Source organism: Callithrix jacchus, chromosome 7, assembly GCF_049354715.1.
Source record: "Callithrix jacchus isolate 240 chromosome 7, calJac240_pri, whole genome shotgun sequence".
In the NCBI taxonomy this organism is placed as follows: Eukaryota; Metazoa; Chordata; class Mammalia; order Primates; family Cebidae; genus Callithrix; species Callithrix jacchus.
Window position 1 is genome coordinate 126,006,004 of NC_133508.1, and position 19,791 is coordinate 126,025,794.

Consider the following 19,791-nt stretch of genomic DNA (forward strand, 5'->3'; position numbering starts at 1 on the left):
CAGAGTCCCCCACAAAACTGCCCTCACTTTGTAAGCAAGCAGCAAACACTTTCCAAGGCCACATGTTCTCCTGACCAACTGTCTACAGATTCCAGGATTTCTACTAGCATCTCAGCTCAGTAATTTGCTGGAACAAATTATAGAACCTAGGAAAGCTCTATATTTAGGATTACATTTTCATTATAAAGGATACAAATTAGTACCTTCATGGCTCACTGCAGCAAAAAGAAAATAAACACAAAGGACAAGATCTGAGAGGATCTAACACATCACCCTACTAATACATGAATGTCTGTCACCAACCAGGAAGTTCACTTGAGCTTTGGGTGTGCAAAGTTTTCACTGGGGGTTTGTTACATAGGTGTGATTCAGGTGAATAATTGGCCACATGATTGAATTCAGTCTCCAGCCTTCTGCCCCTCCCTAGGGCAGGAGGCCAGGCTGATATGTGGCTCAAAGCCTCAACCCCCTAAAGATATGATCACTCTTTCTGGCATGGCCAGCTCCCATCCTGAAACTGTCTAGAGGCCCACCATGAGTCACCTTATCAGGTGGTGTCTGAGGTATCCACTATGAATAACAAAGGCACTCCTATCACTAGGAGAATTTCCAGAGGTTTACGCTAGAGGCTGCCTTCCAGAAACCAGGGACAAAAAAACCAGCCAAATTATTATACAACAAAAGGGCTTACTTCTGTCATTTTGCTGGTTTTTCTTTTCTTCTTTACAAGTGTTTATCTTTTTTCTCTGAGTTTTAGTACTACCTTCTTTAGATTTTGATTGAAATTTCTATTCTGTTTCATTTATTTTTGAGACAGGGTCTCTCTCTGTTGCTTGGGCTGGAGTACGGTGGTGTGATCATAGCTCCCTGTAACCTCAAACATCTAGGCTCAAGAAATTCTCCTGCCTCTGCCTCTTGAGTAGCTAGAAATACAGGCACGTGCCACTATGCCTAGCTAAATTTTAGTTTTTTTGCAAGCAGCAGGGTCTCACTGTGCTGTTCAGGCTAGTCTCCCAACTCTTGGCCTCAAGTGATCTTCCCACCTTGGACTCTCAAAGTGTTGGGATTACAGGGGTGAGCCACTATGCCCAGCTTCTACTCTACCTTTTTTTATTCCCTTGTAGCTCCCCTTTTTAAGGTAGATATATATACATTCTCCCACCTCAGCCTCCCTAGTAGCTGGGACTACAGGTGCATACCACCATGCTCAGCTTATTTTATTTTATTTATTTTTTTGTAGAGACGGGGCTTCTCTGTGTTGCCCAAGCTGGTCTTAGACTCCTAGGCTCAAGCAATTTGCCCACATTGGCCTCCCAAAGTGCTGCAATTACAGGCATGAGCTACTAGGCCTGGTCTTACACTAAATTTTGAACTCCTCTCAACCACTGATCTTACTGCCTCCATAATTTTGCCTTTTCCAGAATGGTCATATAGTTGGAATCTTACACTGTGTAGCCTTTTCACATTGGTTTCTTTCACTTAGTAATATGTATTTAAGTTTCCTTCATGTCTTTTAATATGTAATTAAGTAATATGTATTTAAGTTTAGTAATATGTATTTAAGTTTTACTTAGTAATACGTATTTAAGTTTCCTTCATGTCTTTCCATGGTTTAATAGCTCATTTTTGGTTTTGTGCTGAATAATACTTTATTGTGTGGATATACCATAATTTATGTATTCATTCATCTACAAGGACTTCTTGGTTGCTTCCAGGTTTTGGCAGTTACGTGTAAAGCTGTTACAAACACCCATGTGCAGGTTTCTTACTGTCTTAGTGATTACCCCAGTGATTATAACTAATGTCCTAAATTCATAATAATCTTGTCTTCAGTAGCCTACAAAACTCTTTCACTGTTCCCTTGTTACATTGTCACAAAGTGTCTTTATGCACCATGTACTCATTAACATAAATTAACATAGGTTATAAATATTGTTTTATGCATTAGTCTTCTAAATCATAAAGGAAACAAAAAGAAGCATTTCTTAAAATACAGAAATACTGGCTTCTATATTTACTTATGTAGTTAACCTTACTTGCATTTGTCTTCCCTTCTCTCCTTCCCTCCCCTACCTGGCCCCTGCCCCTTGTTGTGGCCTTCCCTCCCCTACCTGGCCCCTGCCTTCACCTCCCCACCTCCTTCATTTCAATCTAAAAGGCTTCCTTTAGCATTTCGTTTGAGCCGGTCTCCTAGTGTCCCTTAGGTTTTGTTATCTGGGAATCTTTTATTTATTTTCTTTTTTGAATGATAGTTCTGATATATATATATATAGAGAGAGAGAGAATTCTTGGCTGGCAATTTGGGTTTGTTCCAGCACTTAAAAAATTGTCCAGCCAGGAGCAGTGGCTCACACCTGTAATCCCAGCACTTTGGGAGGTCGAGGTGGGTGGATCACTTGAGGTCAGGAGTTTGAGACCAGCCTGGCCAACATGGTGAAATTCTGTCTATACTAAGAATACAAAAATTATCTGGACATGATTGTGTGTGCCTGTAATCCCAGCTACTTAGGAGGCTGAGGCAAGAGAATCATTTGAACCTGGGAGGTGGAGGATGCAGTGAGCCAAGATGGTACCACTGCACTCCAGCCTGGGTGATAGAGTGAGACTGGGGTCTCAAAAAAACAAAAACAACTCCTGCTCCCTTCAGGCCTTTATGCTTTGTGATGAGAAATCAACTGTTAATGTTACTGAGGATTCCTTGTAAACAAGTGATGATTAATTATTTTTGTCTTGTTGCTTTCAAGATTTTCTTTGTCTTTTAACGGTTTAATTGTAATGTGTTGTGTAGTGGATCTTTTTGGATTTATTCTACTTAGATTCTTTGAGCTTGATATGTAGGTTCATGTCTTTCATCAAATTTGGTAAGTTTTCAATCAGATGTTGTTTCTTCTCCTTCTGAGACTTCAATTTTTGCCTGCATTGGTGTGCCTTAGGCTATTTCTCTTAGACTCTGATTTTCTTCATTGTTTTTTCTTTCTGCTCTTAAGACTAGACAAGTTCAATTGATCTATCTTCAAGTTGGCACACAGTTTTTCTTCTACCTGTTCAAATCTGATATCGAACCTGTCTAGGAAATTTTTTCATGTTTGTTACTGTATTTTTCAATTCCAGAATTTCTTTTGGGTACTTTTTTTATAATTTTTTTTCTCTGTATTGATGTTCTATACATCTGTACAGAACATCTGTATACATCTATTTCATCTGTATTGATGTTTCTCTGTAGTGATGTTCTCTGTATTGATGTTGAGACATCACTTTCCTTGTTTCCTCTAGATATTTGTCCATAGTTTCTTTTAGATCTTTGAACATCTTAATCTAGTAAGTCCAATGTCTTGACTTACCCGGAAATAGTTTGTTAATTGTTAAAACGTGTGCACTGAATAAAGCGGCTCCCCAAACCGGCTTTGTGTAAGCAACATGGCTGTATATTCACTTGGGCACAGGCAGACTGAGGCTGTAAAGGGTATCAGCGAAGGGCGGTTGGGATAGGAGTTGGTTTTATAGTTTTGGGGTGGGGGGTGGAAAGTTACAGTTTAGGGCAGTTTTTTGCAAACTTGGAGGGGGTCGTAGGGTGTGGAGTCATGAGGTTGACCAACGTAGGTTACAAAGTCCAATGGCTTTATCAATTAGGGTGGGAATAAGGAACAATAGAGAAGGTCTGAAAGTTAAGTAGGTACCTCAAGGGTTAATCATTTCTTCTTTTTATGGCCTTCCAGTTACTTTAGATTTTCCAGGAACTCATCTGGAATGTGCAGGTCACAGAGTTTAACATGGCATCCATGGCACCATCAGTCAGCCTAAAAGACTTTACATTAATTTCTTTTTTCTATGACCTGACCATATCCTGTTACTGTGCTTGCTTCATAATTCAAGTACTATCTTTCCCTAGTGTACTTATAAATCAGATTCTCCTCTTTCTAAAGATTTCTTTTTTCTGCTATATGTTGTTGCTTAGTAACTTTTATAATCTATTTTGAAAAGACAGTATTCTTTTTCATGTGTTGTACCTGAGGTACCTATTTCATTAATATATTGTAAATCAAAAATAAAATTCTAAGCCACCCATCCAAGTGATTGGACCTCTCCTCTCAGCCAATGGCATTCTGAAGTAAACATGAAGCACTAGTTCAGGTCATGATGGGAATGGGTGATTGGACATGCCTCACTATGCCTTCCTCCCTTTGGAATTCAGGCATAACTAAGCAGTACTAACATCAAAACAGAGACCTTAAGACTGACAGAACAGATAAGAAACATTTATAATCTCTTCTCTCTGAAGCCTGATATCTGGAGGTTTCATCTACAAAATGAGAACCTTGGTCTCCACAACCCCCCTTGTCTTACAGCACTCTTACAGTAAGTAAGAGTGGGGTTCTTCTTTTTATGGCCTTCCAGTTACTCCACAACTCCCCTTGTCTTACAGCACTCTTACAATCCCTTCTGTTGATTCCAGGTCTTTAAATAAACTCTTTCTACCAGTTGCCAATCAGAAAATCTTTGAATCTACCTATAACCTGAAAATCCCCACTTTGAGTTGTTCCTCCTTTTTGGACCCAACTAATGTACATTTTACATGTATCCTATGTCTCCCTAAAATGTATAAAACCAAGCTGTAACCCAGCCACCTTGGGCACATGTCAGGACCTCCTGAGGCTGTGTCAGACATGTCCTTAACCTTGGCAAAATAAACTTCTAAATTGAGACCTGTCTCAGATACTTTTTTTGTTTTACTATATAGTGGTCATCTGGTGTTTCAACAGACATTTCCTTTAACTCCTGAAGGAGAAAAGATTGCCCAGTCTTTGCAGCAGGACCCTGTGATTGAGCACTCACCCAGACACTTAACAACTCTGCATTTGCTTTGTGCAGAGCTTGAGAGTCAGCCATAGGTGAGAGCTTAGGGTGTCTCAGATCTCTTCCGAGGATGCCTCTTGCTTGCACCTAGACTTCTAGTTTCCCAATAATATGTAGAAATATTGCAAAATCTTTTATTCTCCAAAGCATTTCCTCTGCTACCTTTTCCTCCCAGGTTCTTTTGGCTTTTCTATTGTTTGCCCCAACTGATCCTCTTTTGCCTTAGGTTGCACAGACTGGTTCATTTGCCTTCCATTGTTTTTTTGATAGATGCCCTCCACTTAGCTGTTCTCTGCCTTTGACAGTTCAAAGATTTTCTAGTTAGGTGAAATAATGGCAAGCTGTTGGTGTTAGTATTTTAGGGAGCCCTGAGACAGGTCAAAGCAGGCAACCGCAATTATTTGAGAAAAAGATCTCTGCTCCCTCCTTACAGCAGGCCTGTAGGCTGCCATCTTCAATACTGCCCTGATGCTGTTGAGAGTTAGGGGAGGGGTGAGGCAAAGGTAAGTGAAAACTCCACAGAGCTCTAAGAAGTGTCCCTTGCTTTTTTGATTTTGATTAAACATTGGCTCATTTGTAGTAAACCTTTGAATGTTTTCCAGAGTTCTGATAAACTCAATTCTGAAAGTTTTTGTCAGTTTCTTTTTCTGTTTCTGTGAAGAGACTGTCTTTGGACTTTTTTTTTTTTAAGAATTCTTTACATAAATCTTTTTAAAAAAACAATTTCACAAGGCCAAATTTTGACAAAACAAGTAAGAAACAAAAGGAATATACTTTATTTTGCAGTTACATCCATCTTAAGTACTGGATGCTATGTCATCTGCTCTGTACCACAGTAGGACTTCCTTACTCTATCATTTTCTGTGACATCACCTACAAAGTCTTCTTTTTTATGGGCCATGTGAATCTGACATATTTTTGTTACACAGACTTTCCAGAATCCTTTAATTTTCTTATGAATATTAATGCCAACAAAAGTTTTTACCTTAGAAATTTTGAGGTTATGAAAGTATTCTTCAGTATTGCATAGCATGCTATCACATTCTGGTTGTTGTATCATTAAACAGTTTTATTCCATGGCAAGCTTATACATCAAAACTTGAAGGACAAATTTACAGTTAAACTTTGCTGCTACCACTGATTAGCATAGTCCAGACTTGCAGTTTATAAATTGATTGCTTAAATCTGAGGCAATGTGGGATACCAGAGTGAATTCACAGGGCCACAACAGGATACTTTTAAGTTTTTAAGGGAAACACAGCATTAACTGTACTTCCTATAGTCACCATTCAGAACTACTAGCTCAAGGTAGTTGCAGTTTCAGCGTTAGGTGGAGCTACATTCCTTTCAGTGATGTCATGTATTTATGAAGCTGGGTTTTCCTTGGTAGCTGTGAATTTGTTTTTTTAAAGCGCTTTGTGAAATCACTGTGGAATAGGAAGTCAGCATGGTAGTTTCCAAACTGATTCCAAAGCTTGAGAAGTTACACAGTGTCCAAAAGGCACATACATTCCATTAGGAAGTAATCTTGCTTGTTTAAGAATGAAATAAAAATACTTTTTCTTTTAGTTATATGTATTTTTTTTTCCAAATAGCTATTCATTTGTTAGGATATCAATCAAATCCTATTTATTTAATAAACAGAACTATTAGGTATATCTTAGTTAAAAAATAGTTTAAAACATTAGGGCACCGTGTACTGAGAAAGCTTGGGAACCTCTGAGGTAATTCTTTCATACTATGATACCTATTTATCTTTACAGTCATATCTGTGTAACTCCTACTACGAATCTTCTGTCACAAACTGATTTGTGTATAGTGCCTCCCCTACCCTGCTTTAATGTCTTGTCCTTAATATTCATCTTCTTACATGTATTTTTAAATCAAAACTGGAATATAGACCCTGTAAAGAACAAAGACCTTGTCCTCTACCTACATATAATCCTAGCCCCCAGCACAACTTATTTGATACATTCAACAAGTACTTGCTAAATAGTATCTGACAATTAGGCAGGGACTATATTTCAGGCAAGGACTAAACTTAATTGTTTCAGTTTCACCACCTTTTGGCTCAATGCTGAACACATTGTTCATACTCAGGCATTTCTGAATGATCTGTTGATTAAAATATAGTTGCAGAATATTTGGAAATTAACAATATTTCTAGAAAAGTAATAAAGTTACCTTTTAGAAACTCAGCTGACAATCACTAGAATTTTTTTACTTTTCTATTCTAGTCTCCTGTTTCCTCTTTTTGGTTCTTTCTTCCCCTGTTCCTCGTTCCATTACTGAACTTAAAGTTATGTTAGTCACGGACCTAAAAAGAAGTATCTTACAATTCTTTATTGTTATTGTTATTGTTATTATTATTATTATTTTTTTTTTTAAGACAGACTCTGACTCTGTTGCCCAGGCTGGAGTGCAGTGGTGCAATCTCTGCTCACTGCAACCTCTGCCTCCCAGATTCAAGTGATTCTGCTGCCTTAGCCTCCTGAGTTGCTGGGATTACAGGTGCATGCCACCACACCTGGCTAATTTTTTTTTTTTTTTTTTTTTCTAGTAGAGATGGGATTTCACCATGTTGGTCAGGCTAGTCTCGAACTCCTGACCTCATGATCCACCTGCCTTGGCCTCCCAGAGTGCTGGGATTACAAGTGTAAGTCACTACACCTGGTCTAGAAGTATTTTAAGACATTTTTTAAAAATTCTTTAAGCTCGTACTGGACCATAAACTAAATTTTAAGTAACTAGGGAGAGAAATAGTGTTGACATTAATAGAAGACTAGACATGATGAAAGATGTACATGGATGATTAATAAGATCATTTGCTATTCTGAATTTTTCACTGCATGCTGCTCTTTGTGGTTCATCTCATACTCTGGTTTCTTTTGTGGCTGTATGATTATACTACTGAAATTTGCAGATTTGTTGCTACTTTGAATGAGTTATAATTTTTTTTTTTTTTGCTCCACATTTTGAGAAATTTACTAATTTTTATAAGAGCAGATTTCTTCAGAATTGAAAAAAGTTGCGTAATCATACCACGTTGAAATACTGAATTAGTGAAATAGGTATAAAATAGTTTTCCAGTCAGTTGAAAGAAGTTTTTAAAGTATTTACTTGTTCTAATGTAATTTGTAGTTAATACTTAGAAATACTAACATTTACTTCTTGGATTTGCTTGTTAAAAATTTCATGTTGTGGATTATGAAGATAAAGAATGTAGTTTTAAGCTATTTTTAATGTGTTTATATACAGTTGTGTCACCTCATACGGAAACTTCTAGATGTATAATAAAGATCTTAACTCCTTGTAGATTTTTTTCCTAAATGAAAGCAGGTGTTGAACATTGTCATGTTCTGATATATTTAAATTACTGAAATATTTAACAAGCTATCATAGTTTGAAGTAGTAGCCAGATGTTTTCAGTTTCCCCAGGATGCATTTTGTAGCTGAGCATTTACAGTGGAAATTAGCTGAATTTGCCAATTTAACAACAACAAAACAAGTAAGAAACAAACACAACAATTTTATTTTTATTTTTTGATACAGTGTCTTGCTCTGTCATCGGACTAGAGTACAGTGGTGCCATCTTGGCTCACTGCAGCCTCCGCCTCCCGGGTTCAAGTGAATTCCCTGCTTCAGCCTCCCAAGTAGCTGGGGTTATAAGTGCTCACCACTGTGCCCAGTAATTTTTGTATTTTTGGTACAGACGGTTTCACCATCTTGGCCAGGCTGGTCTCCAACTCCTGACCTTGTGATCCCCCCGCCTCAGTCTCCCAAAGTGTTGGGTTTACAGGTGTGAGACACCATGCCCAGCCACAACAAATTTTTTTAACTCAACTAAAATGATATTATACTTAATATGTTATCACTGTAATGTAAGTTAAGATTTCCACAGTCTAATAAACCATGATTGGCACACCACCTCCCAATGGCTATGCTATTTCTAATAGCCTTATTGAGGCATAGTTTACATACTATAGAATTCACTTATTTTAAGTATACAAAGTATGATTTTTTTAAGTAAATGTTTATGCTTATTTCACCATCACCAGTATCCAGTTTTTAGGGCAGTTTTATAGAGGAATAATTGGCATACAAAACCTATACATATGCAAAGTATATGGTCTGGCTTTCATTGTTTTGCATGAGAGATCTCCTGCCATCTTAATTTTTGTTCCTCTATATGCAATATGTTTTTTTCTGGCTACTTTTAGTGTTTTTTGTTCATGACTCATTGTGAGAAATTGGATTATGGTGTGCTTTAGTATGATTTGCTTCTGTTTCTTTTGTTTGATGTTCATTTAACTTCTTGGATACTTCTTGGGTTTATAATTTACATCAGATGTGGAGAATTCGTAGCCATTTTTTTTCTAATATATTTTGTGTCTCCAATTCTTTCTGCTCTCAATGAGAAATTTCAATCACCTATATATGGTCACTTGAAGTTAAGTTCACAGTTAGCACATGCACTGTTGTTTTTTTATTCCCAAGTCTTTCCTTTGTGTCTTCTGTTTTTGATCATTTCTTTGCTATGTCTTCAAGATCACTAAGCTTTCTTTTGCAATATTTAATCTGCCTCTAGTCCCATCCAGTTTATTTTTTTTTAATCTCAGATATTGTCATTTTTTTAATCACTAGAAATTTAGTTTAGGTCTTTTTTATTTCTTCCATGTTTCTGTGCCACATTTTCAGTAGATGAACTGTTTTGATGTCCTTGCCTGCTAACCTAATATTTGTGTCAGTAAGCCATGAAGCTTCTAATAATTTGTAACACAATAGAAAAAAAATACACCTGGTAATCTATGAGTGGATGGCAGACATTGTGAATTTTACCTTGTCGGATGCTGAATATTTTTATATTTCTATAAATATTCTTGAGCTTTGTTCTAGGATATAGTTACTTGGAAACTATGTTCATTTAACTTCTTGGATACTTCTTGGGTTTATAATTTACATCAAATGTGGAGAATTCGTAGCCATTTTTTGGGTACCCAGAAGCAGTCCTTTTGGGTACTGCTTTTAAGATTTTTTATGTGAAACAAGCATCATTTAGCTTAGGGGTAATTATTCTCTGTGACTGGGACAAGACTTCTGGATATTTTCTTCAATGCCTCATGAATTGAGATTTTCAAGCCTGGTTTGTGGGAACAAACACTACTCCTACCTATGTGCACTGAGTATTGTTCTTTCTAATTTTTCAGGTGGTTCTTTCCTCTGCCTCAGATATTTTCTTCATAGGCAGGTGCTGACTAGTACTTTGATGAATACATGAAAACCCTCCGACCATCTCAGGAGTTCTTCTATGAACAGCTCTCTGCTTTATTCTGCCTTGTGAACTCTAGCCGCTTTGGTTTCCTTGTACTCTCATTTCTGTCTCCTCAACTTGGCTTCACCTGAGTTTCCCCCTCCCTCTGTGTGTCCTAGAAACTCTTAAGACAGTAAGCTGGAACTTACTGGACCTGGAATGATCTCGTTTGTTTCCCATCTCTCAGGGATCGATGGTCTTCATTGTCTCTAACCCTTTTGTTTTCATGTATTTTGTCTTTTTTTTTTTGGAGGGGTAGTTTGTATTGGGAAGCTTTGTTTGTTACTACTTGGATAGAAATACATAAGTCCTTCAGTATTATTAAAAACAATTTAAAATTTTAAATAAAATTAAGTAGTTGTTTAAATTAATGGGACAACTTTTACCAGAAATACTTCTCCTAAAATGTTATTCAGTGCACAGTATCTAAAATGTTAATACTAAATCATTATTTAAATTCTAGTATACTGTGTCTAGCCCAAATCATGACAAAGCCATATATCCAGATGACCTAACTTATAGTTCTCCATTTTAATTTTGAATGCCTTTAGTATTTATTTGCCTAAAAAATTGAAGTTATTTTATGCTTAGATAATCACAACTCATAATTTTTTGACTACTTGAACTAACAGAATGGAAAGATAATGTCATTTTACAACAAATAGAACATAAATTCATTTAGTTACACCGAAACTCTGCAAAGTTCTTTTCTATGTTAACGGCATAACTAAATGTAGTTGTTATTCACACGAGACTTTCTTATTTCTAATTTTCGTGTGCTATTTTAATGGCATATTATTTAGCTTTATGTTTGTCCTTCCATATCTCTACCAACATAGTTTATATAACTTGTTTGGGTTTTTGTCCTACAGACAGCTGTGGGAGATATTGTTCTTTTTTTTTTTTTTTTGGAGATAGTCTTACTGGAGTACAGTAGCACAATCTCAGCTCTACCTCTGCCTCCTAGGTTCAAGCCATTCTTGTGCCTTGGCCTCCCAAGTAGCTGGGACTACAGGTGCACACCTCCATGCCCAGCTAATTTTTTGTATTTTCTCTAGTGAAATTTTGTGTGTGTGTGTGTTTTCTCTACTGAAAATACAAAAAAATTAGCTGGACATGGAGGTCTCACCATGTTGCCCAGGCTGATCTCCAACTCCCAGGGAGTCTATGCACTTCAGCCTCCCAAAGTGCTAGGATTACAGGCAAGAGAGCCACCATGCCCAGCCAGGAGGTGCTGTTCTTTTCTATAAAATTTCTTAAGTTGTCTTAAGAATTTTTAGTGGTTTCTCTAATTAAAATAAGAAAGATGATGGCTACCTCACTGATTCTCTGGGAGAAGAGTTTTTGCTTAGAGATTTTTTTTCTTTCTTGAATGGGGAACAGATTTAGATTAAGGATTCCACAGATTAAGTATTGATGTTCTTATTTGATATTTATGTATGCTAACAGGTACTTTGGAAGTTCGTCTTATGGGCTGCCAAGATATCCTAGAGAATGTCCCTGGACGGTCAAAAGCAACATCAGTTGCACTGCCTGGTTGGAGTCCAAGTGAAACAAGATCATCTTTCATGAGCAGGACGAGTAAAAGTAAAAGCGGAAGTAGTCGAAATCTTCTAAAAACCGATGATTTGTCCAGTTCAGTAACCATATTTTTTAAAATCATGTGACAAACTGAAGTACTTACACAAGGGACTCATGAATGGGGACAGAGAAGAATGTGAAGTGTTCAAGTTGTACAAAACACTTTAAAGTTAGGGGTTTTTTTTGTTTGTTTGTTTTTGTTTTTTTTGAGATCAAGTGTCTGTCACCCAGCATGAGTAGCTAGGATTACAGGTGCGTGCAACCACGCCCAGCTAATTTTTGTATTTTTAGTAGAGACAGGGTTTCACCATGTTGGTCAGGCTGGTCTGGAACTCCTTACCTCATGATCTGCCCACCTCAGCCTCTCAAAGTGCTGGGATTACAGGAATGAGCCACTGTGCCTGGCCTTAAAATTATGGTTTTAATAATTTAATTTTAAAATATGAAAACCTGGGATGACAGAAAACAAAAAGGTAACAAATTCTATTTTGTTGAAGATACATTAGAAAACTGAATGACAAATAACATTAGTTCTTTTGGAAGAATAAAATATTGAGCATCACTCTTATGCCAAACTGAAGGTGTACAAAAGCTATAAGACTGGTCCTTATAGAATCGTGTCTTGATTTCTTTATTTTTTGAGACAGCGTTTTCTCTGTTGCCCAGGCTTGGTGCAGTGGTACAATCATGGCTTACTGCAGCCTCAACCTCCTCAGCTTAAGTGATCCTCCTACCTCAGCATCCTGAGTAGCGGGGACTACAGGCGCATGCCACCATACCTGGCTAATTTTTTTATTTTATTTATTTTGTGTGTGTGTGTGTGAAGACAGGGTCTCACTATGTTGCCCAGGCTGGTAAACTCGGGGGCTTTAGCGATCCTTCCACCTCAGCCTCCCAAAGTGCTGGGATTATAGGTTGGAGCCACCATGTCTAGCTTTGACCCTTTTAATGGTTTAGTGACACTTTAACAGTATTTAATATTGAAGTTTTGGTAATCTAACCGTTGATCCAGACATGTTTACTGAGATAGTAGCCTTGTAGTCCACTGAGATGGGGTGGTAAGGGTGTGGTTTGTGGAGAGTGAAAGGTAAGAGGTTTGGGAAGCACTGGAGAGAAATTCTGAAGTATAAGCATAAACTATATATGATTTATAACCAGGGGGAAAAGCATGTGACAGTTCAATTTACCATAGAATACAGAAGTGAATTTGCTGTGCTTTGCTGTATATAGAGAGAGACTTTAGGAAAAACGTGAAAATAAAGAATTGTTTAAGGCAACAAGCTCTATAAATACCAAAGAAAGAAAAACTGATAGATATTCACACAAACATACAATGTGGCAAACAACTACAATTTACCTGTTCTTTCAGTCACATGCCAATGTAAACAAAATAGACAGCAGTCTATTTGGGAGTGTCTAGTAACAGTGTATGTATGTATAAAAATAGCCATTTAAGATTCAAAAATTTTAATAATGATTAGGAAAAACTTTATTTTCAAAGGATCTTAAGACTTTTATTGCTATTAAACAGCAATACTTCTGTTTTTCATAAAGTTTTAAAGTTTTTAAGCAAGTTTGTAAATTTTAATTACAGATGATGTCTGTGCTGTTTTGAAGCTCGATAATACTGTGGTTGGCCAAACTAGCTGGAAACCTATTTCCAATCAGTCGTGGGACCAGAAGTTTACACTGGAACTAGACCGGGTAAGATAACTAACATTTTACTTGAATTTTAATTATATTTATAATTCATCTTAAATGTAAGTTACATTTTTTAGAAGGCTTCAACAAGTCTTATTCTTAAGAATAGATCTTAGATATTTTTTACGTATCTTATTCTATGAGTTATACATAAATCTACCTTAATATATAGGTGAATATCAAATTGCTGTAGAAGCTTTCATTTGTGTAGTAATTTGAAAATGTTTCATTCATACCAACCTCAAAGATCAGTTAGGTATAATATTAAAGTATATTTGTTATCTTAATAACATGCTGACAACTAAGGTGATTCTTCTGGCTCACCATGTGTAGGTTACCTTACTTGAGCTATATTTGAAATGAGCTTTTAGGCTTTGTCACCCAGCCTTCTGTGTGTTTCAGTGTCTTTTGAGAATAATTTGAATAGCTAGAATTCAGTCTTTGGCCATAGAACCCAACAGAAGTTAACTTGGTCCACAGTAGATTTAAATCCATAGTGATAACTTTTAGATTCAAATCCATTCGTTGGATTGTGAGAGGAAAATATTAAAACTTAATCATACTTTTATCTAAAAACCAAGAAAGAGACTAAACTTTTTTATTATTTGGTATTTAGGTTGAGAGTATATGTATTAGTCTAAAAATTAATTATGTTAATGAAAGCAGATTTACAGTGCTTAATGATGTGCGCTGTGAAAATGTTTTGGTGATTACTGTTCTAGCCTCTACGTGTAAAATTGGGAAAACATTCAATTTTAATTCTTTCCCAATTTTAAAAGTAGAGGCTAGAACAGTAATCACCAAAACATTTTAAAAGCATTCAGTTTTAATGCTTTTCCAATTTGTCTTTTACTGTCTTCACAGCCAGCAACCTAGTTCAGACCCTTATTGTTGCTTTCCTTGGTTCAGATATTGTGTCTACCACTTACATATTGTATGTACTTGAACAAAATGCTTACAGATGTTACGTTGTATGTAATTGAACAAAGTGCTCACCTTTTATGTATTCCACTTTCCTTACCATTAATACTGTCTACCTTACTGAAATGTGTGAGGATTAAATCTATGTAAAGATCTTAAAATAATGGTAAGAACTTGATTAATGTCAGCTGTTTTTTGGTTTTTGTTTTTTTTTCAAAGTAATCAAACTAATCTTCCATATATCTAAGTACTAGACTGGTCTTCAAAGAACACTACTTTTATTCTGGCATTCATTCTTAGATTTAGACTCATTCATTTATTAATGAAACTATATATTTCTTGATACCTTCTGTGTATCCTGGCACTTCCAGGTGGTAGATTAGCAGTGAACAACATAAACAGTGTTTCTCAGGTTCCCTCAAGGAATGTACACTTCAATGGTTATTCAGTGTATATTTGATTACTTGCAAACATTTTACCATTACATCAAAAGTGACTATAAGACTCTGCTACCTCATTTCCTAGATATACCTTTATTTTGATGATTTCAGTTTAAAAGATATTGAGGAACTTCTAGGACTTTCCTAGGATTTGCTTGAAGAAAAAAATCTGAGGGAGGAGAGACTAAAAGCATGTAAATTGACAGGAAGTTACTCTAGTGGTACAACTATAATGTGATAAGAGACTGAACTAAGATGTGGTAGTAGTAATAAAAAGAAAAGGATGTATGTGGGAAATTAAGGAAATATCAGTATGACTTAATAACAAATTGGATATGAGTTCAGAAGAAGGAATTTGTGAGAGTGGCAGAGAAAATGATAAAGGAATTTAGAAATTAGAAAAGATAACTATAAACTAATTTTAAGTAAAACTAGTTTATTTACTGAAATATAAATGCAAATATTTTATATTTGAAATATAAATATTTTGTATTATGAAATGCAAATATTTTTATAAATAAAATATATTTTTATAATGTGTATATTGTATAATAATTATTTCATGAAAACATTATAAATTCTAGAATTTGTCTCTAACTAATTATTTCACACTTAAATGAAGATATGGAACCCAGAGGTTAGTGCTGGATAAGTACATCCTATCCCCCCGCCCCCCGCAAGGAATTTCGCTCTTGTTACCCAGGCTGGAGTGCAATGGCACGATCTCGGCTCACCGCAACCTCCGCCTCCTGGGTTCAAGCAATTCTCCCGCCTCAGCCTCCTGAGTAGCTGGGATTACAGGCACGTGCCACCATGCCCAGCTAATTTTTTGTATTTTTAGTAGAGATGGGGTTTCACCATGTTGACCAGGATGGTCTCGATCTCTTGACCTTGTGATCCACCCGCCTTGGCCTCCCAGAGTGCTGGGATTACAGGCTTGAGCCACCACGCCTGGCCGATAAGTGCATTTAGAGGTCATTTGATTGGAAGTCATAATGAATACCATTCAAGTGGATAAGATAAATCCGTTTATTTCTACAAATATTTATTAAGCATTTTATATATGCCTAACATTTTACTAGGTCTAGCTTTACAGAAATAATATATACTCATTGTATAAAGGAACTTTTAGGCTTAATAATTACTGATTTTATGTTCTGTGCTATATGCCATTTTAGATGCTAGTGATGATTGATCAAAATAGTGAAAGTCTCTATAATTGTGGGACTTTATCTTCTAAAGAGGGAAGATAAATATTAAACAAGTTTAAAAAAATCTACATGTGCATCAAATGAAGTACAATGATGTAAGGTAGATGAGGGATGGGAGGTACTATAGGTGGGATCATTAGGGAAAGTCTCCTGGGGAGGCCACATTTGACCTGAGACCTCGTGGGTGAAAAGTCACCAGAGTTGCAAAAATTCAGGGAAAGTTTCCTTGCAGAGGAGGCAAACATACCATTTGAGGTAGGACAGGCCTTGATGTATTGCAACAAGAAAAATGATGAGATGTAAGAGTGGTGTGAAGTAAAACATCAGAAGCAGGTTGGTACCAGATTACTGTGGACTTTGTAGGCTTTGAATTTGCAAGGCATTTGAAAGGTCTTTTTGTTTGTTTTTTCATTTTTATTTATTTATTTGTTTATTTTGAGACAGAGTCTGGCTCTCTTGCGCAGGCTGAAGTGCAGTAGTGCGATTACAACACACTGCCTCTTTGACCTCCTGGGCTCAAGCAATCCTCCCATCTTAGCCTCCCTAGTAGCTGAGACTACAGGCGGACTGGGGTGTTGCTATGTTACCCAGGCTGGTCTCAAACTCCTAACCACAAGCCTCCCTCCTGCCTCGCCCTCCCAAAGTATGGGGACTATAGGTGTGAGCCACTGCACCTATCCTTGAAGGGTTTTTAATAGAATTTTCATCCTCTAATGTACCTATTGTAATTGTTCTGATAGAAATAAGTACTACATACTATAGAAGCTAATAGAAAAATCAATAATTCATATTGGGAAAGAGTTTATAAAGAAAGAAAACAAAGGTTCATCAAACACATTTTAAGCAGTATTCCAGAGGTGTGACAAGAAAAAATGGTTTGCCAAGAATTAGAAAGCTTTGAGTTGGATCAGATCATAGTTAGAACATTATATACACTTATCCAGTGAAGAATTGCCAGAATGGTGGGATGAAAATCCTGTAACACAGGGAAAAATTAAGGGAAAATGGGATTTTAAGCTTATTAAAGAAGAGATTTATCAAAAATTTGGTAACTGTCCTTAAAGTTAGAAAGAGTAACACGTGGAGAAAGAATTAGACTAGGCATGAGGTTTCAATATGTCTGCCAACTCTTACTGATTGGTTGTGACTTTCTGGAACTCACTCTTATAGATAACTTCCTTAGTGGATCGTGATTGTTAGAGATTACTCTGAACAAATAGCAATTGTCCCGACACTTCAGGAAGCTTCATATTCTGTTTTTAGGTTGACTTTATGACTATAAAAGGACAAAGCAAAAGTCAACAAATGGCAGATTGCATTTCAGTACAAAGAAGAATAATACTGTTAATAATTGAAAAGATCTTCTATAGGAAGTAGTAAGTTCTCTTTCAATAAAGTTCAGTGAGTTACTTACAAGAGAGACACTTAGAGAAATTATGTCAGAAAATTGTTAAATTTCTAAGTTTCTTTTTAACTCTGAGATTTTCTTCTTAAGAAGAACTAGCATTATCACATGCTGTAAGTTAACTGTTTTACAAAATGAACTGTATAAGAAGATATTTTATGACTATAAAATGTTTGTTTCTGCTTTCAGTCATTTTTAATATGGGTAATAGGTTTGCCATAACATTGACCTTGAAGCCAGATAGACTGAGTTCATAGTTCATCTGCTGCTTATTGGTTTTTTGGTGGTGGGCAAGTTACTACTGGCCATTTGTTTTACCATCTCTAAAGTGTAGGTAAGAACATAATACAGAACTCTTAGGATGAAGAACTGAGGGTAGTGTATATAAAATACCTTGCATTGCCTGGCACATTTCAGCCATTGGTATACTTTGTTTTAGCCTGGGGTTTTAAGTATGGCTATGAATTTGAATATAATTAAAGGGGATTTGAGAATGGAGAACTGGTTGAATGTCATTTTCTTTTATTTCAGAGCCTATTTAAAATAATTATCTACAGACCACAGTGCTTGAATTATTCGTGTTAAAAATAAAAATAATTTAAAAATAAAAAGATAATTATCGAGTAATACGTTCACAATGAAACTTAAATAATTATTATTAGAGGTAAAATGACTAGGTAGGAGATTTTCTCTTTTTATATTTAAAAGACAAATTACAAGTAATTCAGAATATTGCCATTATTTTGTAGTTGAGGAAACTAAGATCCAGGTTAGTTACATATTGATACATTTAAGGACTGGTACTAGACCTTCAGTGTTTAACTTTTACATGTATGTTCTTTTCTCTCTGGTGATTTGAATGAGATAAAAAGATAACAGTAGCACGGAAGAGGAAATAGCAGATGATGAGTGCCTGGAATAGAAAATGGGGTTTTAAATTACCTAAACTCTACAGGCTTAGAACAATAAAAAGACTGTGGTAACTGTTGATTGTTTGTTCTTTACTTGCCATTGTAATCTTCACCTAAAAATATTTTTCCTCTCAATGGCATCAGGCATTCTTCCCACTTGGGAGTAATCCTCCTTTTAAAACTTTGAAGACACTATGCATGTTAAGCAGATCCTTTAGGTTCTTGATAGGCTTGTTATTGATCCCTAATTTGATTATAAACTTTTCCTTCAGAGACCGCATTCCCTATTAAAATAGCTCCTTCTATTCACATAATATATTTTACATTTCCATGTGCTTTCTATCATTTTATTTTATCCTTTTTATTTATAGGAAATGTCTATAAAAACACTTATAGATGGAAACATTTCAAGTGGCCTTATTTAAAAAAAAAATTATAGAAAATGTTGCTTTAAACTAACATGTTTTTTCCAGCATTTTCCCTCATATGTCAACTTTTTTCTTCTATGGCATTCTAGAACTAAGTTGCCTATACTATTTCATTTCAAGATACAAAATTAATAGTTTTTTTTAGACTTATAGGATAGTTCTAGTAGATCTACTATGACCTACAAAAATTCAAGTTATGTTCTATGGAGCATTGGTGTTCTGCAGAATTGTCTCAGGAGACAACACAGAGTCTTTTTTGTTATGGGATATTATGTAAAATACCATTTGGATTTTGCTACTTAGAAAAAAGTTTTTAAATTGTTGGTGTAATTTAGCTCCTTCATTTTACAAACCAAGGAAATTATGGCCATCAGGCTAAATAACTAACCTAGGGTATAATGCAGGATTCTTTTTATTTATTTATTTATTTTAGAGACAGGGTTTCACCATCTTGACCAGGCTGGTCTTGAACTCCTGACCTCGTGATCCACCTGCCTCAGCCTCCCAAAGTGTTGGAATTACAGGCGTGAGCCACCACACCCAGCTTAATCCAGGATTCTTAAAGAAGTCTATTGACTGCCAGCCCTGTGTTCTTTGTATGCTGCCAGGTTACACTCTTATATTTTCTGGTAGTTACACAATTTTTAATTTTCCCTAAATTCCCTGAGCCTTCTTGTTATAAAAAGTTTAATTGCTAGGCGTGGTGGCTCACTCCTGTAATCCCAGCACTCTGGAGGCCGAGGCAGGCAGATCACAAGGTCAAGAGATCAAGACTGTCTTGGCCAACATGGTAAAATCCCATTTCTACTAAAAATACAAAAATTAGCCAGGCGTGGTGGCAGGCACCTGTAATACCAGCTACTTGAAAGGCTGAGACAGGAGAATCCCTTGAACCCGGGAGGCCGGGGTTGCAGTGAGCCGAAATTATGCCACTGCACTCCAGCCTGGGCAACAGCATGAGACTTTGTTTCAAAAAAAAAAAAAAAGTTTAATCAACTTCCCATGAGAAATTGAAATAAAAGACAAAA

At 36.2% G+C, this 19,791-nt stretch overlaps 1 protein-coding gene across 10 annotated transcripts in view; it reads left to right on the plus strand.

Moving 5' to 3' along the window:
* Positions 1-19,791, plus strand: part of PKN2 (protein kinase N2) — a 170,372-nt gene that overhangs the window by 111,387 nt on the left and 39,194 nt on the right. For 6 of the 10 annotated variants that reach the window (XM_035252057.3, XM_078332367.1, XM_035252056.3 and 3 more), the window contains 2 exons: positions 11,615-11,800; positions 13,341-13,450. In XM_035252057.3, coding sequence (XP_035107948.1) covers positions 11,615-11,800; positions 13,341-13,450 — 296 coding nt within the window. The remainder of the gene's footprint in view (positions 1-11,614; positions 11,801-13,340; positions 13,451-19,791) is intronic. The other 4 variants (XM_078332366.1, XM_078332369.1, XM_078332368.1 and 1 more) reach the window with 1 other exon arrangement.